Raw genomic sequence first — 23,122 nt, forward strand, 5'->3', positions numbered from 1 at the left:
AAAGTTCAGACCTCATAATGTTAGTAAAACTTTATACTTTCCTACCTAAGTGAGGACATTTTGACAAAGTAAGGACATTTTGGCTGGTCCTCACTTCTTTGAAGGCCCGTTGAGTTTAGAATAGAGTTTTGATTCAGATTAGAGCAAAGGTGAGACATCTGCCTTTAGTTGTGGTGGTTAGGGTTAGGGGCTAGTGAAGGCATTATGTCAATGGAGGTCCTCACTTTCACAAGGTGTGTGTGTGTGTGTGTGTGTGTGTGTGTGTGTGTGTGTGTGTGTGTGTGTGTGTGTGTGTGTGTGTGTGTGTGTGTGTGTGTGTGTGTGTGTGTGTGTTAACAGACATGATTTCATTTCAGGGCAAGCGAGCACTACTGAAGAATAAGAATGAGAGAGAGGGAGGTGGATAGAGAGAGAGAAAGAGAGAGAGAGAGAGAGAGGGTGAGGCATCTGAGCATGTACAGCTCAGTCCCTTGCAGACAGAGCACAAGTCAGTCAGGTGGAGCACAGCGGGAATCAACCTGTCGACCAGCCAGGACCAGGAGAAGCTGCTAAAGCTGCTCAGACCAAGGTTTGAAATTCACTTTTGCTTTGTTTTTATGTCTTTGGCTCTGCCTCAAACCCACATCCTCGTCTTTTCCTTAAGGTGAGGTATACAATTGTCAGTCAGAGGCGTAGTCCTCTTTAAACACAGAACTTCTTAAATTTATCAGTTGAATCGGCATTGTGGTTTGTCCCAGTGAAACATGGTTTACTAGAACAAGTTCTTGTAGAGTACCACCATGTTCTCTACGCCCAGCTGGAGACACCTAGCATCTTGCTAGCATTAATTGGGAAGCTGGGATTAGAACCAGCATCTCCACAACCTGTGGACGACTCTGTGACCTGATTCATAGCCTGCTGACACTTGAGCAGGTAAGGCCAGAAATCCCCTCACCAGCTGTTCCCAGAGCAGGTGGGACAAGTCTGGTCCAGATCACGCAGTTCCACCAGTCAGACTACCAGTCAGGAGAAAAAGCCTGAATGTAGCAGCAGCAGACTTATATGTTCTGCTACAGTTAGCTGTTTTTATCTAAATCATCTCAGAACCAAAGAGCAACAGTTGTTCATCTGCGGGAAAATGAGGAGAGACTACTTGTCCAGCTAAACATAGACCAGCTGGACCCAAACGTCTGCAGCAGCTCAACTAGTTAAATATTTAGTTGTGTGAGGAGCCTGTGGTACTGCTCGTCAGTCAGTCAAACAGGCATTGGCACCTGAACGGGTAAAACCAGCTCAGTGGGTCACATCACCTCGACAAACGGTCTAGTTTTCTTAACTCACATTTTCCTGTGTGCTCCTTTTGATCCCTCAGGTGTGTCTCCATGGCAACACAGGTGTGTGTGTTGCTCAGCCTGTGTGTTGCTGCGTGTGTGACCTTTAACCTCGACACCACATTCCCACTGCTAAAGACAGGAAGGGAGGGGAGTCTTTTTGGCCTGTCCGTGGCTCTGCACCAGGACCTGAGGACAGACGCTTACCAGTGAGTACACAACTGCCTACATCCACCCGTCTGTTACCTCAGTCACCCTGACAGAAGGTTATGTTTCTAATTCTCTCTCAGCCAATCAGTTCTTTCATGTGATGTGTTGCACCTGACATTGTAGTATAGCATAGCATAGCATAGCATAGCAGGTTAACAGTCAGCAGCGGATGGAAGAAATTTAAATGTCTTTTAATGAAGAAGTGTCGGGTTTACCTACAACTGATCAGTTCATCAGCATAAACAAACTGATGGTTGGTTGAGACAGAAACCAATCAGAGTTCAAGTGTTACGGACAGGTCAGAAGACCTCCATGGTTCAGGAGGAAAAGGCAGCAACAGGTTAACATACTGGGTTCAGCAGGGTCGGGAAGGTGTAGTCTGACTGGGGCTAAAAGGCAAAGATACAGACCTGGCCGTCTGCAGGTCGGCCCCACATGTTCTCAGGTGTGTCCAGGTAAATGATTGACGGTGTACTTTGTTTCTTTTACTTATTGGACTAAAGTCTCATTAAACAACGTTACTATTGTGCGGGTGCGTGCTGTCTTCCCCTGTGCCTCTCTGCACCTCACTGTTAGTACTATAAGGTACTAAAATGAATATAATGACATAATTTAAAGGAAAATACAAAGTGAAATTTATTCAAAGGTTAAAACACTGACATGTAAACAAATACAGGATCCTTCATTTAGGACAATTAAACATGCAGCTTCTATCTAATCTATGAAAGGCAAAATGTTGAAAAAATAAAAATAAAGTCTCTCAAAACAAAATGAGCAAACTAACACAAAAGAATCACTGAAAATGTTTTAGTAAAAGTCCCCACAGGTTCAGAAAAACAGGCGAGTGTTAGTGTGTGGTGTGGTGTGATAATGTGTTGCATGTGTTCTGCAAATGAAAAATACCTGAACAAGAGGAATTCCCCCCCCCCCCCCCGCCCTGCAGCTTCAAGGGCTTAGATTCTCCTGAAGCTCCTCCTGAGAAAACTTCCTTGTAGCTGAAGGTGGAGAAAATGGAGGGTCTGCGGATCATTTTGGCTTCTGGCCTTTCAGACATGTTGGGACGACATCGTCTCTTGGTGCCGCCTGATTAATCCGTTAGCTGTTAGGGAGGAGAACTCGTATCAGTTCAGACTGAGATTCTGCAGCTGTTCAGTCTGGCCTCGGATAAGCGGATGAAAATGGATGGATGGATGTATGTATGTATGTAAAGCTACATCAGTACTGTGTAATATTGCAGTGTAGTACATTATGGTACAATATAGTAGTATAGTAGTATAGTATAGTAGTATACAGTATAAGAATATAATACTGTGCGTGTACTGTGTATTATTGTGTAGGATATAAAATCTCAAACTGCAACTGAATCCCTGTGTTCATCACTGTTAACCTATGACGAGGATCCTACCCACACACGTGATTAGTCCAAGGAGGCTCCTGATTGGGTCGGAATGCTAAAGTCACTCAGAGGTCATCCAGCTCTCTGCACGGTTACCATGACAACTGTCTTTTTATTTTCCCTAATTGGATTGGTTGCCTATAGACCACACACACAGATTCCTTAGGGAGTTCTGGGGTCAGAAGGTCATTTCTCCTCTGATTTGTTCAGAGGCCCATCAGACACCTACTTAACCATGATAATCCCAACAGAAACATTTATTAATCATCACAGTATCATTGACTGAAGTCTGTCGGATTCTCTACAGCCTCTGAAGGGTTTGCAGGGTTCTTGCATGCAATAGCATGGATGCTAATTAGGAAGAGCAAAAGTAAAAATAAAATAAATGAAAACCTCAGGCTCCTTGAGGAGGTCTCAAGTGCTGTAGTGTGCAAGTGTAGAACTGAAGCTAAAGTGAACTGAACTCAGCTTACTTACTGAGGACTGGTGAATATTTCTAGTGTTTGCTATTGCTTAGTACAGTGTAGCTACCTTTGAGCCGATGAATTTTTATGAAATATCTACAAACACAGCTACAGACATGCACTAAAAGCCTGAGTGAGCTCAGTTGTCACAGAGCACATTTTGCCCATCTCATGTCCTCAGCAGGATGTGGGACACACCCACAGACAGGAACCAGACACCAACAGACTGGGGACTTGTCTCATTGGCTGTAATGTAATTCATCCTCCTCCTCATCACAGCAACAAACCATTGCAACTCTGATAAACAGGTGGAAGGTTTTCCTCCAAGCAGAGGTCCAGTTTCAACAGGCTGACTGTGATCTAGTTCTGTTCTGTTAGACTAAAACATCACCTTGAGGTTGTGAACATGCCAAACATGCAGCAGAAATGAGAGCCTAAAATAAACAGAGCACAAAAAGGAACTAAGAGTACTGAGGTGGCCTGAATAGCTTCTCACCTGTTTCCCCTTTTCACCCGTCCCATCCTGGCAGGCTTTTGGTTGGAGCTCCAAGGGACAAGGCGGAGCCAAACATTCCAGTCAATCAAACAGGGGGCGTGTACAGCTGCCAAATTAGCCTTAACCAGTCAGAATGCAGCAGGGTAAAGCTCATCGATCCAGGTAAGACTTGTGACTTTTTTTACAGACAAGAACATTCAGAGGTGGTGTCCAACATTTCCTCTGTACTCTTAGATAAGTTAACACACAACAGCTCAGAGGCAAGATTTGAAGATTCTGTGCACATGCTTAGTCTTAGTCTTAGACTTAGTTCATCCAGACCTGAAGGTCTGATGGGACTGGAGGAGAAGCTGCTGCAGCCTGATCTTATCTGTCTCCTGCTGCATTATGAACATGAAGAGCTCCGTCTGTTTGTGAGCTTTTATCTCAGATATGACACAGCTTCTTCCTGAGTGGGCTGTAATCAGCAGTAACCATGGAGACAACCATTTAAAGTGGTTAATTATTTATTGTGAGGCTGTAAAAACAAAGGTAAATCATAAAACTCTTGTCACTTTGGTCCTTCTGTTTCAGACGTGGACCTGTCCCAGGACCTGATTGAAGACATGTGGCTGGGCGTTTCTGTAGCCAGTCAGGGCCGGCCTGGGGGCCGGGTTCTGGTACTTGATCTCACTGGTTCATCAAGTCCAACAAAAGCTATTGTCATTTGCAAGCTTATAGGTTTTAATATGTTTATTTTTCTAAACTGAGCCAGTAAGTGTCAGTAAAGTACCTCCAGTTTAATTTATTATCTGTCTGCAGGCATGTGGTCATCGCTTCATTAAACTCTATGGAGCCCATAAATTGAGGAGCATGATTGGTCGATGTTATCTCCTTGGAAATGACCTGCAGTACAACGACAATGATTTTCTGAACTGGCAGAAACCAGATGAGCAGTGCAAGTAGGTACCACTTCACAACAACTACTGGGACTGAGGTTCTGGTTCCAGTCAGACTTATTGCATTGGTTACTTCAGAGCCTCATTCACAAAGTCATTAGTCTGTGACCTAGTGAACTCCTTCTGAATTGGACTTTGTCTGGAGCTACTAAGCTTATCATCTTTAGTTGTGAATGCAAGTTGAAACTAGAGATGGGATTGTTATCACGAGGCTCAAGTCGATGGACCCACATGCACAGTGGAGACGAAACTCGAATGGTTATGATGTTTTAATCAGATTGTGGTCAGATAGGCAAGGGTCAGTACACAGCGGGTAGCAAACAGATACAGGCTCAGGCAGTCGGTAGGCTACGGTCAAACACAAACTGGGCTCACGAAAAGAATGCTGGCTTACGACGCAGACAATCTGGCAACTAGATGAGGTGATTACTAGACCTAAATGCAGGGAAGTGATTACTAACAGTTTGCAGGAAGTGACTAATGAGAACCGGAAGTAAAGCTGGAACCAGTGTAAACGGCAAATAAACAGGAAGTTGACAAACTAAAACAGGAAGATGGTATGAACAGTGTTTAAGAATTAGAGTCCATGACTTGCACGTGGTGTACAAAAACACGTCTCGAACTATCTCCTGGTTTCTGTTTGTGTTCAGTTACCAGGGAGACTTTAGGGGTGAGGCCATGTGTACCATGGGAATTTCCGCCTTCATCACCCAGACTGAAATCATAGTCGGATCACCTGGGAGTTTTGAATGGCAAGGTGAGATTATGCTCCCCTGCTCTGGAAACGCACCATCAGGGTTTCAGAACTCATTTCTCCAATATTATTTTACTATGTTGTAGGAAATGTTCATGTCTCCTGGATGAATCCAGACGATGTCTTTGAAACTCAAAAAAGTTCTTTACCCCCAACCAAGAAGAACAGACACGTTTATATGGGTAATCTATCCCTTACAGTACGGCTCACCACTAAGCTTGTTCTTGGTCTGTACGTCCATGATAGTCTGCAAAGCAAAGACTTACTTTTTACAACATGTAGACTGGCTGGCTGTTGCTAACATTCATATTAAGTGTGTTTGTCCAGGTTACGCAGTTGTTCAGGCTCCCTGTCTTCTCTCTAAAGATGATGAAACCATAGTAACAGGTAATGGACTTCTCTCTTTCTGACATTCTGTGGATCAGTGGACTGGTGACTGAAGTATTTCCATTCATATCTGTATTACTAAACAGGAGCTCCTAGAGACTGTAAGGATGATGCTCGTGGCTCCGTGTTCTTGGTGGTGAAACAGGCAAAGAAGCTGCACATCAACCAAACTCTTCGCGGTGAACAGACAGGATCATACTTTGGCAACGCTGTGGCAACCACAGACCTCAACGGCGATGGGTAATGAAAGATTTCCAGGTGTCATAGCTTCAGGGTTATCAACTTGGATACTGGGAACAATGTACAATTTTGTCAAAGAGCATCTCACTGAGTGATTTACATCACAAACACGTAGCTTTGTCTGCAGGTGGAGCGACCTGCTGGTGGGAGCACCGTTTTACTTCAGCCGCCAGCAGGACGTCGGTGGGGCCGTTTATGTCTATATGAACTCCGGAGGATGGTTTCTACCTCATCCCAGTGTGGTGTTGAAGGGCTCCACTAGATCTGGATTTGGCATGGCTGTAGCTGCAGCAGGAGACCTTAACCAAGATGGCTTCCAGGGTGAGACAGCAGAGCTACACTGTGATCTCATGTTATTGATAATCAATAACCAGGCACAGTGATCAATCAGCTGTTGTGTTCCAGACTTTGTAGTTGGAGCTCCTTTCCATGAATCAGGAAGTGTGATGATCTGGACCGGGAGCAGTAAAGGGGTCTCTGGAGAACCAACCCAGGTTTGTGACACCCTAACCTCAACCTGATTCAAACTTCAAACAACAAACCTTGTGTGTAACCATGACCCACAACACCTTCAATCTGTCCTGTGTCCTTCTGCGTCTGCAGGTGATCTGTGGCAGCAGCATCTCTTCAGGATTCAGGACGTTTGGCTACTCCCTGTCTGCAGGACTGGACGTTGATGGGAACCTGTATCCGGACCTACTGGTTGGTTCTTTGGACGACATGGTCGCTCTGCTCAGGTACGTAAGACCTGCTGAACCTGTAACCACTGGACTTAGTCTAACGTTATGATGTTAACGTGTCTCCACCTCAGACTCTGCAATAGAGTCTTCTGTGTTTCAGCACACAGGGACTGGTTAATAAAATGACTGATCAGTTTGATTGAATCTGCAGAACCCGTCCAGTCGTCCACCTCAATAAAACACTCAGAGTTCTTCCGGACATCATTGACCCAAACATCTGCGACTTCTGGTAAGATTCAAACCAGTGAGATGACAGCCATGCGGTGTGTCAGCACTGAGGCTGAGTTAAGTTTAAGGATTTGATGGTAGGCAAAGGCTGGTCAAACAGACAATGGTCAGTACACAGTAAGTCTCTAGTGAAGGTACCGCCTGGGAGTGGCAGGTGGTGCTCAGGAACAAGCACAGGTCAAAACACGGTGTAAGCAAGGTCAGAGCAAGATCAGAGGACAATACACAGGCGAGACTTCCGAGAACCGAACACTGGAATGCTGGCATGAAAACACAAACAATCTGGCACTAAACAAGAAGAATAGTATTCTTCTTGTTTAGTGCCAGATTAAAGCTCAAATGCAAGCAAGATGATTAACAGGTTGCAGCTGGGACCTGTGACTATAAAGCTAGACAGAAACAAAAACAAGCAGAAGGCAGACAGGAACTAACAAAATAGAACTGGAACTAGAATGCATAATCACTATGAACCTGGATCCATGACACGTGTGCGTGTGTGTCCCAGTATTCAGGTACGGGTGTGTTTCTCCTACAACTTCAGCATTGGACAGGCAAGCGACCAAGACAACATCAGTGAGTAACTCACATTAAGCATTCTATGATCCACTAAGGTTCAGCATTGATTCACGCCTGCCCTTGTGTCAGAACACGAGAACACTGTAACTGAATAAATTTGAGGTGCAAGTGATTTTAGATTTCACCTTCATGTTTTGCTAATTAAATTTTAAAAATTAAAAGTGCAGAGCACCACTGAGTTGCCTGTGCTCATGACGTTTTCATTCAGTTTTTCTTTTGGACAATTAGGTGCCTTGCCTTGCCATGCCCAGTTGACCCAGCATTAACACATGAACAGTTCTTCATGAATACAAATGGACTGACTTGAGGATAGCTGTGAAACACATGCCCAGCAAAACAGATGCTAAGAAGTCTGTTTATAACTCACATGCTTCCTGTGTGGCCTCGCAATTCATTTGGTGCCCTGATTGATTGACAGGATGAAGCCGTCAATCAATGTTTGCTATTAATCAACAACCCAAGACACGCGCATTATTGTGGGTGACATCATACCGTGTCCTTGTGTGTCCTTATGTCCTCAGTGTGAGTCTCTGATGATATATTACGTTACTGGTGTTATTACATCTGAGACATGCACTTGTTCCTGGAGGAGTGTGTGTGCGTGCATGCGGGGTCCTGATTCTGTTTTGTTACTTTGACCAATCAGAGACAAGGTTAATCTGTTGCCAGGACACATTGTAAATGTGACTGACAATCCTTTATACTGAAATGGTGAATTCTCTTTATGTACAGTATGTAAAGCTCAGAGTAAAGAACACAGAACCTTCTCATTTAGAGCTGTATCAAGACGGAAGCTGTAAAAAAAAGGAAGCTGCTTGTAGCTAATGCTAACATTAGGGTTGTTTCTCCATCTGTTAGCTGTCCACTACATCGTGACTGCTGATGTCACCAGCCTCATATCCCGTCTCCGTTTCTATGAGAATGGACAGAGTGTGTACTCCGGTTACTTGTCGATGCCAGGAAAACGATGTGAAACCCTGAAAGCCGGCTTTATGGTGAGACACATTCATACAGATACATGAATGACATTTGGATCTAAATGGTTCTTCAGGATCAGGAGACAAAATACAGTTTACTCATTCTCCACCATGTCTGAATAAACTAACAGCTTTTCTAACCGCTATGAAGAAAAATTTGAAGATCTGATGGGTTTTAAGCAAACAATTTCAGATGTTTTTTTAAATTTGAGCAGAAACAGTTTGATCAAAGGAAGTCCTGCTGTGTTTAATAAAACACAGAGCAGAGCTTTGTACAGTTTCCTGAGTCAGACAGAAACCAAAGAACCAAGAACCGCTGAGTTTGAGGTCTCTGTTCTTTCTGAGGCTGTTTGATGCTGAGCTGAGTGCCAGTGCTTAACTGACTGAGAGGTAGTTGCTGCTTCTTAGCGGATGTGCGATGACTCAGTCGCCCTTCACCACCACACAAGACCGAACATATAATATTAATAATTTATTGGAGGACAAGTGTGTCCTTAGCTCAGTGTTTCTCAAACAGTGGGACAGTGCCAGGGGGGTTGCATGTGTGACCATGTGGAACAGTCTTATTTGATGTAGGTAGTTTTTCAGCACTGACACAGCACAGAGCCGGACATATAAAGTGCAGATAGCAAACCACGGAAAAGTATTTAACTGGGATAAAAAGAAAGGCGGAAACACAGGGAGATAATAAGACACGAAAGTCTCTCGAAAGTTAAGACGAGGAAATATGACCTACAGTATGTGGCATTTGGCTTCACTGTGACTACGGTGGGAGACAAGGAAAGACCGCTATGTCTACTGTGTGTAAAAGTGTTGGCAGCGGACAGCATGAAGCCAATTAAATTAAGGGGTCACTTAAAGACATTACACCACAATTGCGCTGATGACGTTTTTTCCGTGAAAACGTGTGGCTTTGGACAGAGGAGTAGTTAAGGAACACAATTAGACAAGAAAGAGAGGAAGTAATGTCACACGAGACAAAGGCTGTTACACAAACAGCATGAGTCAGAACTGAGAGCGTTAGATTAAAGCTGGAAACCTCATCTTAGGTAGGAACAAGAACAGTTCTTCATATGACACCTTTGGTTTTGTCTCTTGTTCAGGGTCAGATCCGGGACAAAGTGCAGCCTCTGGTGTTCTCCCTAAATGCCTCTCTGTACCAGAAGCTTCCAAAGAAGACAGATGTTGTACAGGACTTAAAACACCTCCCTGTGCTGAGCCAGAAACCACAATCCATCCAAACTCAGGTCAGAACCTAAAAGTACTCATCAAACCCAACAAATCTACTAGTCCTGGCTCTCTTAGAGCCCAGACCAGAGTGACCAAACAAAATCCCATACAAGAAAAATACTTGACTATGTACAACATATGACAACAACGAGACAGGAGGGGAAGACCCAAATGCACATCCTTATGACACACACACACACATGATTTAGTTTAACCTCAAAACAAAAACGAACTAAGTAACTAAAATCAGTGCTATGCAGGAAAAGCATAAAACACAAAGAACTGACAAACAGTAACGTGACAGCACAAACCTTATACAAAGTACACCCAGGAACACAACAGACAGCGCATGACGAACTTCTTCTTTTTCTTTTTTTATGGCAGCTTGCATACTACAGTGCATTACCGCCACCTACTGTATGTAAAAACTAACTCTCTTTCCTAACCGCACAAAAAAAAAACTATGACGGCCAAATTTTAGTGAACTAACACTGCATTATTTGCTTATGCAGCTCTGTCTCCTCCAAAAACTTAAAAACAGCTCTATATCCAATATCACCTGCTTTCAAATTAAATATTATATTCAACTCTGTTTTTTTGTACTTTCAAGCACTATATCATCCTTTTTCCTTGAATCGTATATTTTGGGCAATGGACTATTACGTGCTCTGCTGTTTCTTCTGCTCCACATTCACATTCTTCTGTCTCATGCTTTTTAAGTATCTTCTTTGTGCTAATAAGACCTGTATTTCCAAACCTCATACTGCTAATCAGATCATCCCTCCTCCTATTCCCACTACATCCTACTAGTGTTCCCATTTTCCTTTGTACTGTATGTTGTAGTAACTTCTTCCTTTACTTCCTCTATCCTATTCTTCCTGCCAAGTCATTTTTGCTCTTTCTTTAACTATAGTCTTTATTTCTCCTTTCCTATACTTTATTTCAATATCCACATCTTACAGTATGTTGCCGCTGCTTTCTTCTGCTCTATTCCCTCTATTCTTTTATGTGCTGGTATCCATACAAACTGCACCACCACCCCTGTCCTCCTTATTCTATGCACTGTGTTTAATATTTCCACCACCACATCTTGTCTAGCATCTGATTCGTCTGTCTAATACTTATCAGTGAGCTACTTGAGTCTGACCCTATTACCACCCTTTGTGGCCTGCATACCTCTACCTACCTAAGTGCATACAATATTGCCACTAATTACCCTGTAAACACAGATAACCCATCACTAATTCTTTGTGCTCTACCTCAATCTCTGGTGCCACAAACGCCGTGCCTATTTGCCCACCTAGATGCATCTGTGTATATTTTTTCATACCCTCTATACTATAAATCAATGTATTTTTCCACCTCATGCTCTCTAATTCCCCCCTCTCCTTTTCTTCTTAGCAGGCTCACTCACTGTCGTTTGTGTTTACGGGCCAAACGGTAGTGTGGAGTACCCAGCCTTCTTGGGGTCTCTGGAGGTAGTGTTGGAAAGTGCTCCAAATGGGGACCCTATTGTTCACCTCAGAGAATTTAATGCCCACGTGGGCAACGACAGTGACACCTGGAGAGGTGTGATTGGTAGGAACGGGAGGAGTTTGGGGAGGCCATGGAGGAGGACTATCGCTCAGCTTCAAACTGATTCTGGCAAACAATTCGACGCCTCAGGAGGGGGAAGCAGTCCTTCACCAACTCTGTTTTCAGTGGAGGTGGGGAGCTGTTGACCTCTACTGGGGACATTATTGGATGGTGGAAGGAGTACTTTGAGGGTGTCGGTGGCAGGGCAGCGGGGGTAGATGAGATCCGTCCTAAGTACCTCAAGTCTCTTGATGTTGTGGGTCTGTCTTGGGTGACATGCCTCTGCAACATCGCATGGACGAGGGGGACAGTTCCTCTGGACTGGACAACTGGGGCGGTTGTCCATCTTCACAAAAAGGGGGACAGGAGAGTGTGTTCCAACTATAGGGGAATCACACTTCTCAGCCTCCCTGGGAAAGTCTATGCCAGAGTACTGGAGAGAATAATTCGGCCAATAGTCGAACCTCGGATACAGGAGGAACACTTGAGTCCATAAAGGAGGTGATGGACAGAAGGATGTTGGTAAACTAACATCCATCATGGAGAATCCCTCCACCCCCTGCACCACACTGTAGAGGCTCTGAGCAGCTCCTTCAGCACCAGACTGTTACACCCACAGTGCAGGAAGGAGCTACCGCAGGCTATTCCTTCCCACAGACATCAGACTGGACAATGCATCACTGCAGTGACACACAAATGTCACGACCTGTTGTTTCCTTTTCTGTTGGTGTTTAACTGGTATTACTGTTGTTTATTGTTGTTGGGTTTTTTTTGCACTATTATTACCGTTATTTCCTTTTGCACAACCTATCTACTGTTGGTGTTTACTTTTTCTTTTTTGTCCGTCATGCTGCTGTAAAACAAAGATTTCCCCATTGTGGGATTAATAAAGTCGTATCCTATCCTATCCTATTTACCTGTTACTTTTGTCTTCCCTACAGAAAATCTAAATCACCATTTCATGGCCTATTTCGCCACCTCATTTATCGTCTCTTGCAGCTTCCTGTTAATGTACTTCTCATTTCTCCCTCTCTTCCACATCACACCATAATCTGAAAATAATGCTACCCCCACTAATTTGTCTACTTTCTAAAATATATTCTTTATCATAAAAGACAAAAGCACCAGGCTGATGATACTACCCTGTGGTGTCCCATTATCTACTGAACAACCCCCACTCATTTCCTTCTCTACCATTAGCACTATTTTCCGATTCGTTAAAAAATCTTTGATCGACCTGTACAGCCTGCCTCATTACCCACACTAGATATACTTTAGATATATATATATATGTCAAATCTGAATCTAAAGTACTTCTACCCTTTCTAAACCCACACCACACACACCAGGCAGAACAAGAACAACAGCACCTCCAATGGCTTGAGGCCTGGATTGTCATAATATCACATGGAAAAAGTTCACTAAAAAAATTCATATTAGAATGCAAGAGTCCTGGACAGAACCCAGGCCATAATGTGTGAACAAGACATGATATTATTGACATGATATTGATATGATTTTAATTAAGTTAAACAAAACACACAGACATTAAATGTCTGTTACAGAACGCTAACTTTCTGTATCTGTTAGATTCATATCCAGAAGGCCTGTGGTTCTGATAACCGTTGCCACAGTAATCTAAAGATGACAGCCCAGTTCACTGATGACCACCAGAGACCTTTCCCTGTGTAAGTGAATACTTATTCTACTGTGAGCTGGTCGCTCCAGCACTGGGCCAGTTGAGTAAAGACTGTGGTTACATGTGGTTTCTTTAATCTGAAATTGACTTTAATAGCATTTCTCCATAGACCTAATGCTCTGAGACTTTTTTGTGAGTTCACAATTTTGTTTCTTTAAAGGAACTGGGACTTAACCAGAGACATGGAAGTTACATTATTAGTATTAATAAAGTATTAAGACTTTATATGTATTTGTCACTTGACTTGATATCTGTGAGCTGTGTCGTGTGTTCGATACTTTCACCTGGATGACAGACAATTGACCTGAATGTTTTCTGAAACCTAGCCTGAGATGCACCACAACCTGGCCTTGGAACCCATAACTGGGTTCCTGACTATAAATAACTGGGATCCTGACTAAAGATAACTAGGGCCCTGTATTCAAGTGACAATTCAAGATGATGATATAATTTATCTATTTAATCTTAATTTGTTTGTTTGTTTGGTTGTGTATATTGTCTGTCTCCAGGCAGAATGGACATCAGGTGTTGCACTACAACGCCACTATTGGTGAAGTACTCCTAGAGGTTAACATTAGCAACACGCCAGCCCCAGGCCAACTTGCAGAGGATGCTCACGTCGCTTTGTTAAACGTTACCTTCCCCCCCTCTCTTATTTATTCCAAAGTTCGAACCAAGGTACTGAACCTAAGAGTCTTGTCCTCCACCTTTTACCAGGTATGAGAAACATTCATCTGTACATGAGAAAAAATGTGAGTTTTACAAATGGCAACAACAACAACACTGTTAATAAGGATTAGATGGGTTCTCTGATCTACTTGATGTATCTAACTTAGCTTTGTAATTTGTTCACGAGAGTAGCTACAACACCGCTATCATAGACACTGTAATACTCCCGCACTCAAACTATAGTCATGTCTGCTGGTGAAGATTCTCAGTCAGTGATGTTAATGTCAGAATATAACTAGAAAAAGTAATTTCTCAGAAATTACGTGGGAGAGCTGATCTGCTGCCGCAACAATGGCAAACGCTGATTAAGCTGCTAACATCAAAAAGTTGACTATTACAAAACGATGAAAACGACAAAACGTTGACAAAGATTAAAACCATGACAGCGATTAAAAATATGGCGATTTAAAAGATGACGATGAAAAAGATAACCAAGGTGAAACGATGATAAGATTAAAAAGATGAAAATGATTAAACAGTTGACCAAGGTGAAAAGATGTCAAAGATAAAAGTTGACCAAAGCATTGTTGACAATCATGAAAAAGCTGACTAGCTTTTTAATTTGAAAGGATTTGAGGAAGTATTTGTAGTTAATTTCTTAACTGTGTAATAGTTTAATAAATAGTCATAATTAACCAGTCAGAGCCAAAAATCATGCCATTTAAGGTAATAAATTACATTGTGATTTTATTTTGAAGGGATTTAGAGGTTGTGTTTGAGTGCTTACTAAAAGAGTTGTTAAATAGTCATAACTTATCATGCCCTTTCAGAATAAAAGCACCATAATAAGTGTGTTTGTTTATTTACTGAACTGTAAAATAGTCTCATTAATGATTGGTAATTATTCAGCCAGAACCAGAAACTTAAAGCAAATAAATTGCATTGGTGATTTTATTTTGAAAGGATTTAGAGGAAATTTGTGGGGGTAATTACGTAACTGTCAATTAGTCTTTAAATAGTCATAATTAACCATTCAAAGACAAAAACAATGCAATTAAAGCTAATGAATTGCATTGGTGTTTTTATTTTGAAGGGACGTAGGGGTGTGTGGGTAATTACTAAACTGTTAATCTATCTTTAAATAGTCAAAATTACCCAACCAAAAGCACAAATTGCTATTAAGCTAATTATTTGTCTTGGTGCTTTTATTTTGAAAGGATTTAGAGGAGGTGTGTACTTAATTACTATACAATACAATGTTGTAGTTGACTAATCAGTAATAAGCATGGAACTGCTGTGTACACTGAGCATCAAGAGTTTGACCTGTTAGTCAAATCTGCAGTTGCGACGTTGCCATAGACACGAAAGGCGGGAAAATCAGGCTCACTCTGCTCTGTGAAAGCAGAGTTTCACCCTTTATAAACAGACTTGTTGAAGCAAAACCATAATAGTTATTACAAAAATGTTTTTACTTTATGACTCCCAAGGCTTTACTGAACAACTGTTGTGAATTTTATGCTTGAGGACCAAAGATTGTGGCCACAGTCACAATTTCAAAATGTGTCTCGTTCATCGTTTTTCCCCAGACGTCTGCCATAAATTATCATTAGAGTCTATATAGGAAATTCAGGATCTCGCTGCGCTGCGCTCACAAGTTGAAAACTATAAAAGATAGGAGGATGCTGATTTACAAGTAGAAAGTTGAATGATGATGGATGCTTTTGAAGTTTAAATAAAAAAGCTGATGAAAAGAGCTGATGAAAAGAGCCAAAACTATGTAAAACGTTGAATAACGTTAAAAGTTGAAAAGCTGAAAACGTGAAAAGCTGAAAACGTGAAAAGTAATACCCCCCATCTCCTAAAGACGACACACGTTTAGAAAGTTAAACGGCGATCCTACGATGAAACGTTGAGACGATGAAAGCAATCGAAAAACGGGGCGCAATAATAAGAAAAAGAAAAATAAAGAGCGAAGATATCAATAGTGTGAGAGTTGTTGCCAGCTCTCCCACTAATAAAAACTGGCAAACGACTGCAGATTGCAGTAAGACACAGGTGACGACCAGCAATCAGTGTGGTGATTTGCTTATAATCAGTCTAAGCTAAAATAAACAGCAACATCGATCTAAAACAAAGGCACGCCTTCATAGTGGACCAGACATTTTAATCACACTTGTCATGATGGACCACAGACTTGGGACTGGACCAGTCCTCAAACAGTCAAACTGTTCCCGTTTGCTTATCTTAGGGTGATGTCACAGGGCTAGTGGGGTGCTCTGTGGAGGAAGCTGTTCTTCTGTGTGAGCTGGGGAACCCATTTAAGAGCAACCACAAGGTACAGAATAGCTGTGGTAACACTTGAACTGTTCACCGTAGAACTGTCTGAGATGCTCATTCACCAACTGAGCCTCTTTTTTCATTTCAGCTACAGGTGTCAATCACGTTTCAGTCGTCTATCAGTTTGGACACCAGAGAGATCCAGTCTGTGCTAAAGCTGTCAACGTAGGACTTCTTCAACCCCTCACATGTCTAAGTCTGTCTTATCAAACTCCATGCTTAAAGTAGTCATGTTTCTGTGTCCTTAGCCTCAGCGAACAGCCTGACCTGCCTCCTGTGTTGGTGTCCATGTTGGTGGAGTATTCACTGCAGACGTCCCTCACAATGTAAGAACAAACACAACAAAATATTTGGATGTGATGATTGTATTGGCTGACTTGTTGATGCCCTCACAGCATAAATCCACCGGGTCCCACCTTCTTCGGTGGTCAGGTCATTGGTGAGTCCGCCATAAAGAAGACAAAGGACATTGGCAGTCTGCTGCTCTTAACTCTTCAGGTCTGCCATGAACTGTGTGACTGTTAAAGGGCATGACTCCAAGTGTAACCTACACCCATCCCTGATAGGTGCACATTGAGGGCAAGCCGATGGGGGGGCTGGGAAACCTGCTGGTGGAGTTCCATTGGCCAAGCGAGGTCTCCAATGGGAAGTGGCTACTGTACCTCACAGAGATCCAAGTGAACGGAACCTCCCACTCTCACTGTAATCTGCCAAACATCATCAACCCTCTGAAGCTCAGGGTAACCATGGCAATATAACCCTCACGCTCGTTCCAACATACTGTAGATTTCTAGATTTCTGTCCTATAACGAGTCCATCTATTACTGCAGTCACAGGGCACATCGCAACAGAACCTGTACTGAATAAAGACACATGGTGAAATCGTCTCACAGACTAATGTTATATATATATATATATATATATACACACTATTCTCACCCTCCGCGGGTGGTCTCATCCACCTTCCAAGCTCGGGTCCTCTACCAGAGGCCAGAGAGCTTGAGGGTTCTGCGCAGTATCCTTGCTGTTCCTAGGACTGCACTTTTCTGGACTGAGATTTCGGATGTTTTTCCAGGGATCTGTTGTAGCCACTCCTCCAGTGCTCCGATCACCACAGGCACCACTGTGGCCTTCACCTTCCAAACCTTCTCCAGTTCTTCTCTGAGCCCTTGGTATTTCTCTAGTTTCTCATGTTCCTTTTTCCTAATGTTGCCATCGCTTGGTATTGCCACATCCACCACTACGGCTTTCCTCTGCTCTTTATCCACCACCACAATGTCTGGTTGGTTCGCCATTACCATTCTGTCAGTCTGGATCTGGAAGTCCCACAGGATCTTGGCTTGCTCGTTCTCTACTACCTTGGGAGGTGTTTCCCACTTTGACCTTGGGGTTTCCAGTCCATACTCAGATGTTTCTGTATACTATGCCAGCCACTTGGTTGTGGCGTTCCATGTATGCTTTGCCTGCCAGCATCTTACACCCTGCAGTTATGTGCTGGACCGTCTCAGGGGCCTCTTTGCACAGTCTACACCTTGGGTCTTGTCTGGTGTGGTAGATCTGGGCCTCTATTGCTCTGGTGCTCAGGGCCTGCTCCTGTGCAGCCAGGATGAGTGCCTCTGTGCTGTCCTTCAGCCCAGCCCTTTCAAGCCATTGGTAGGATTTGTTGAGATCAGCCACTTCAGTTATGTTCCGGTGGTACATCCCGTGCAAGGGCTTGTCCTCCCATGATGGTCCCTCTTCCAGCATCTCATCCTCTGTTCTCCACTACCTGAGGCATTCACTCAGCACGTCATCTGTCGGGGCCTTATCCTTGATGTACTTATGGATCTTGGATGTTTCATCCTGGATAGTGGCTCTCACGCTCACTAGTCCTCGGCCTCCTTCCTTGCAGCTAGCATACAGTCTCAGGGTGCTGGATTTGGGGTGGAACCCTCCATGCATGGTGAGGAGCTTTCGTGTCTTAACATCTGTGGTCTGTATCTCTTCTTTTGGCCACCTTATTATTCCCGCAGGGTATCTGATCACTGGCAGGGCGTAGCTGTTTATTGCCCGGGATTTGTTCTTGCCATTGAGCTGGCTTCTTAGGACTTGCCTTACTCATTGGAGGTATTTGGCTTTTGCCGCATTCCTTGTTGCCTGTTCAAGGTTGCCGTTTGCCTGTGGTATTCCAAGGTACTTTTAATTGTCCTCAATGTCTGCTATTGTTCCTTCTGGGAGTGAGACCCCTTCTGTGTGGATTACCTTGCCTCTCTTTGTCACCATCCTCCCACATTTCTCAAGCCCGAATGACATCCCAATGTCCGAGCTGTAGATCCTGGTGGTGTGGATCAGCGAGTCGATGTCTCGCTCACTCTTGGCATACAGCTTGATGTCATCCATGTAGAGGAGGTGACTTATGGTGGCCCCGTTCCGGAGTCTGTATCCATAGCCAGTCTTGTTTATTTTTTGGCTGAGGGGGTTCAGACCTATGCAGAACAGCAGTGGGGACAGTGCATCTCCTTGGTATATGCCACATTTGATGGATACTTGGGCAAGTGGCTTCCCATTGGCTTCAAGGGTGGTTCTCCACAACCTCATCGAGTTTGCAATGAAGGCCCTTAGAGTTCTGTTGATGTTGTACAGCTCCAAGCATTCAGTGATCCATGTGTGTGGCATTGAGTCATAGGCTTTCTTGTAGTCGATCCAGGCTGTGCACAGGTTGGTGTGTCGCATTCTGCAGTCTTGGGCGACTGTTCTGTCTACCAGGAGTTGGTGTTTGGCTCCTCTGGTATCCTTACCAATGCCCTTCTGTGCTTCGCTCATGTATTGACTCATGTGCCCACTTATCTTAGCTGCGATGATGCCTGACATGAGCTTCCATGTTGTGGAGAGACAGGTTATTGGCCGGTAGTTGGATGGGACTGTGCCCTTTGAGGGATCCTTCATTATCAGGATCGTTCGCCCTTCGGTTAGCCATTCAGGGTGAGTCCCATCCCTTAGCAGCTGGTTCATTTGTGCTGCCAGGCGCTCATGGATTGCAGTGAGCTTCTTTAGCCAGTAGGCGTGGATCATGTCAGGGCCAGGTGCTGTCCAGTTTTTCATACCTGAGACTCTTTATTGGATGTCTGCCACTGTGGTAGTCACTGGATTCTGTTCAGGGAGGTTGCTGTGGTCTTCCCTCAGATCCACCAGCCACTGTGCATTACTGTTGTGTGATGCCTCCCTCTCCCGTATACCCTTCCAGTACTGTTCAGTTTCCAGCCTTGGTGGGTCTGCTCTGCTGTTATTACCCTGCCATTGAGAGTACACTTTCGCAGGTTGTGTTGCGAACAGCCGGTTTATTCGTCTGGCTTCGTTATCTCTGGTGTATCTCTTTAGGCGGCTGGCCAAGGCTTGTAGCCTTTGCTTGGCAGTTTCGAGTGCTTCAGGTATGGTCATCTGGCTGTACCTCTTAGGCATTGGTCTTTTCATTGCACCTCTCTGGGCCTCTGTCATTTGGCTCACTTCCCTCCGAGCTGCCTTGATTTTTGCCTCCAACCTTCGTTTCCATGGTGGGTATTGTTTCTCATGGCTCCCATGGTTGCTCTTATAGCCAAGCACCTCTAGGATCACTGATGCTGAAGCGTATATCAGCTCATTGGTTTCTGTGATTGTTGTGGTAGGGATCGCTCTCAATGCTGCATTCACATCTTCCATGAGACTTTCTGATGGTATTTCACTTAGCCGTTGTAGTGGGGTTCGGGGTTGCCTGTTCAATCTCGCCATGATCTTATCTTTCAGGTCAGTCGCTGTCGGTAAAGGCGCAGGACTTGCATGCAGGGGGTTCCCGGGGGGTTTTATATTTATATATATATATATATATATATATATATATATATATATATATATAGATAGATAGATAGATAGATAGATAGATAGATAGATAGATAGATAGATAGATAGATAGATAGATAGATAGATAGATAGATAGATAGATAGATAGATAGATAGATAGATAGATAGATAGATAGATAGATAGATAGATAGATAGATAGATAGATAGATAGATAGATAGATATAGATATAATAGTAAATAACCAAATAACCTAGTCACACAACCTTTTCCTTTCTGTTTGCTCAGCAGTCACAAGAGGGCGAGAGGAGGAGGAAGAGTCTTGAGGAGGTGAAGGAAGAGACAAAGCAGACTAAAAAGGTTTTACCAGTCCTCCATCTGCAGGGACAGAGGAAGAAGTTCTATTCTCTGGTACAAACAAGCAAACCTACAACTTCTACATTCTGTTTGTTCTGGTGCCAACACATCCCTGTTCATACATGTTCAATCTAAATTTTTGGTCTATTTGACTGAGCCATGTGAAGTAATTCAACACTGTGGTGTAGCTACTTCCTGTGATTAATTGTTTGTCAAACAGGCTGTTGTTGTTGTGAGCTTGATGCAAAACACGGGAGAAGTGCATGCAGACCTGATCTGTTTATCTGAACTGTGTTTCCTTACAGAATTGTGAACTTGGGGCCAACTGTGTGAAGTTTGTCTGTCCGTTGACCAACATGAACAACACAGCAACTCTTACTGTCAGAGCCAGACTGTGGAACTCCACCATGATTGAGGTACATTGAGGTTGAGGAGTCTGACTTTAAAGACACACCTCCTGTTGCACGGCCTTGATTCCAGAAACCATACAGCTTGGCTTTACCATCTTGTTAGAGGGATGTGGCTCACCTTGGGACATTGATGTACAACTGAGTGGTATCAGGGGATTAAAGAGATAACAGAGATGGGTTAGATTTACCAGGTGTTTGCTGTTCACTGAGGAGACACAGTCACCGTTGTGTTATTAAGCTCATTTTGAACATGAGTTTGTACAAGGAAATGTGAAGTTCAAGCACGGTCAGTCATCTGCTGCCTTAAAGGGAGGATTTCTAGCTCAGTCTGGTTGTTGTGCATTTACTGGAAAATGCAAAATCTCAAAGTCTGTTCCTTGTGTTTCAGGACTATAGTGACGCAAGGACAGTCCTAATTCAAGGCTCCGCATCCCTGAAATTGCAGACTGAGAAACCAACTGTCAACATAGTGTCTCACGCTGCAAAGGTAATGACTGAAAGCCGCTGGCGTCCCCTACAGCTGTGGTTATCAACTGGCCTGGCTTCGGGACCCTCCATCTCACCCTGAACCCAAATCGGGGAAACTTCTCAAATGCATTTAATCATAAGGCTGACATGACAATCAGACGATCTCAGTCACATTTTTGTGGCAAGTCTAATCATTTTTAACAGACTCAGTTCAGTTTAGTGTTAGGGGTAGGGTTGTGGGTCGGGACACGCCAGTTGAGAATCACTGCCTTACAGGCTGTGTTGCTACCACAACAACCCCTCTGACAATAGTAGCTTTTATCTGATCCCTGTGTTTTGATAGATTGGTGTCTTCTGCAGATTGAGGTCTACATTTACCCAGATCTGGGTCAGCAAGCGGATGCAAGCATCCCTGTATGGATCATCGTGGTCTCTGTGCTGGCTGGAGTCTTGCTGCTGGCATTGATCTGCCTGCTGCTCTGGAAGGTAAACTGAACTAAACCGTGTTGTTCAAAACTGTTATGGTTCTGAGTCCAGAAGGATAGGTTTCTATGTTTTAACATCTCATCTCCATCAAATCATCACATTGTATTTTCTTTGGTAAAATGCTGTCATGTCACCTCCTGCTGTTCAGTGTGGGTTCTTCAGAAGAGCCAGCACTAGAGAGCTGTACAAGGCAAAGTCCCACAAGGCCCACATAAAGAGCCAGCCGTCGGAGACCAAGGAGCTGACCCAGGAGCTGTGAGACTGGGCCCACTGTAAGATTTCCCCCTCAGCTCCAGAGCTGGTGCTGTATTTCATGACAGGGAAACGTCTTTACCTTGTTCTTCTTTTAGCTTTCCCACCTGTTCCTGCATCAAATCAATTCTCTCCTTCCTGCTGCCCAGTTTGTTGATTGTTAACTTACGAACTGCAATAAAGCCACAAATAGTGTACAATACAGAGCACCCAGAGTACTGCAAGATCATCTGTGATGCGGTAACCCTGTCCCACTGTCTTTTCTTATTTTCCACAGTGCGGTTTCTTTGTGCATCGGACATCATGGCAAACCGCGGTTCTCCACCAGCGGCGCATTCTGGGTAGAGACAAGCAGCAGCAGTACATGGACCCTGATGGTTTCCTTATCCAGGAGCAGGTTTCTTCGTGTCGAAACAAAAAGACAAACCCAAAACACTGGATCACCTCCTGGACTGAGGAGTTTGAGATGCTTTGATGTCCTGAGGACAAGAAGCTTTCTCTGCTGCACCTGATATAACTTAATACTCTCACACAGACAATGCATTTAATCAGATTCAGGTGTCTACCTGTAGGTTGTAAAAAACGCCTGCGTCAAGGGACTATAAGTTTGTATACAATATCAATCCACCAACTGTCATTACAAGCAGTGCTCCAACACTGGAAAAAAAAAAACGCAACCAGCCCAAAGTTAAATGATTTGAAAAGAGTCGAATTGTAAAGCCAGAACATTATGATGTAATAATCAAATGCTGCCTCCAAGTACTGTAAGTACATAAGCCTCGTTTCCTTACCAGAGTAAAAGCAGAAAACTGTCAAATTCTATACTAAAGAGTTTTGTGTGTAGGTCTTTTTCCTGACTTACTGTTCAGGTCATGTGACTGGTGAACTGTTTTTCTGTATGCTGATGCTATTAAAGTTTTTTATTTCAAATAAGTTTTTTCTAGAATTTTGAAGTAGCTGTACATTACTTGGTTAAAGAATATGTCAATCACTTCCAGGTCTTGACAGCACAGTTGACTGTCATGGTTAACAATTTTATCAGAGGTGGTTTAGTTGATACAGTAAAAGAAGCTTAGTTTTAAATGTTTCCTTTCTCATTTTGCGACCAGCTA

General features: G+C 43.5%; 1 protein-coding gene across 8 annotated transcripts; it reads left to right on the top strand.

Annotated features, from left to right (window-relative positions):
• Positions 1-423: 423 nt before the first annotated feature.
• On the top strand, positions 424-22,943 carry LOC114860765 (integrin alpha-3-like). 8 transcript variants are annotated; one of them, XM_055511049.1, is made up of 29 exons: positions 424-568; positions 1,352-1,519; positions 3,911-4,038; positions 4,450-4,535; positions 4,678-4,817; positions 5,465-5,571; positions 5,655-5,750; positions 5,896-5,955; positions 6,042-6,195; positions 6,323-6,516; positions 6,601-6,689; positions 6,799-6,932; positions 7,087-7,164; positions 7,669-7,736; positions 8,598-8,734; positions 9,820-9,963; positions 13,112-13,209; positions 13,730-13,937; positions 16,138-16,224; positions 16,315-16,391; positions 16,475-16,552; positions 16,622-16,724; positions 16,793-16,966; positions 20,326-20,448; positions 20,700-20,810; positions 21,193-21,291; positions 21,633-21,758; positions 21,907-22,030; positions 22,288-22,430. In XM_055511049.1, the coding sequence occupies exons 2-28, from the start codon at positions 1,362-1,364 to the stop codon at positions 22,015-22,017; spliced, it is 3,168 nt and encodes a 1,055-aa protein (XP_055367024.1). In that variant the 5' UTR covers positions 424-568; positions 1,352-1,361; the 3' UTR covers positions 22,018-22,030; positions 22,288-22,430. The 8 variants fall into 8 exon arrangements, with proteins under 8 accessions (XP_055367024.1, XP_029015441.1, XP_029015436.1 ...); XM_029159608.3 differs by having other exon boundaries at positions 13,730-13,898; positions 20,329-20,448; XM_029159603.3 differs by lacking the exon at positions 21,907-22,030 and having other exon boundaries at positions 22,288-22,943.
• Positions 22,944-23,122: the final 179 nt, after the last annotated feature.

The sequence above is a fragment of the Betta splendens genome, chromosome 8 (genome assembly GCF_900634795.4).
Source record: "Betta splendens chromosome 8, fBetSpl5.4, whole genome shotgun sequence".
In the NCBI taxonomy this organism is placed as follows: domain Eukaryota; kingdom Metazoa; phylum Chordata; class Actinopteri; order Anabantiformes; family Osphronemidae; genus Betta; species Betta splendens.

Excerpts from the sequence above, each read along its gene's own strand:
- LOC114860765 (XM_029159603.3), top strand. The coding sequence starts at position 1,362 with ATGGCAACACAGGTGTGTGTGTTGCTCAGCCTGTGTGTTGCTGCGTGT. Across the intron at positions 13,938-16,137 it reads TGTCCTCCACCTTTTACCAG|GGTGATGTCACAGGGCTAGT; the intron begins GTATGAGAAACA and ends TGCTTATCTTAG. Across the intron at positions 16,725-16,792 it reads TGCTGCTCTTAACTCTTCAG|GTGCACATTGAGGGCAAGCC; the intron begins GTCTGCCATGAA and ends CATCCCTGATAG.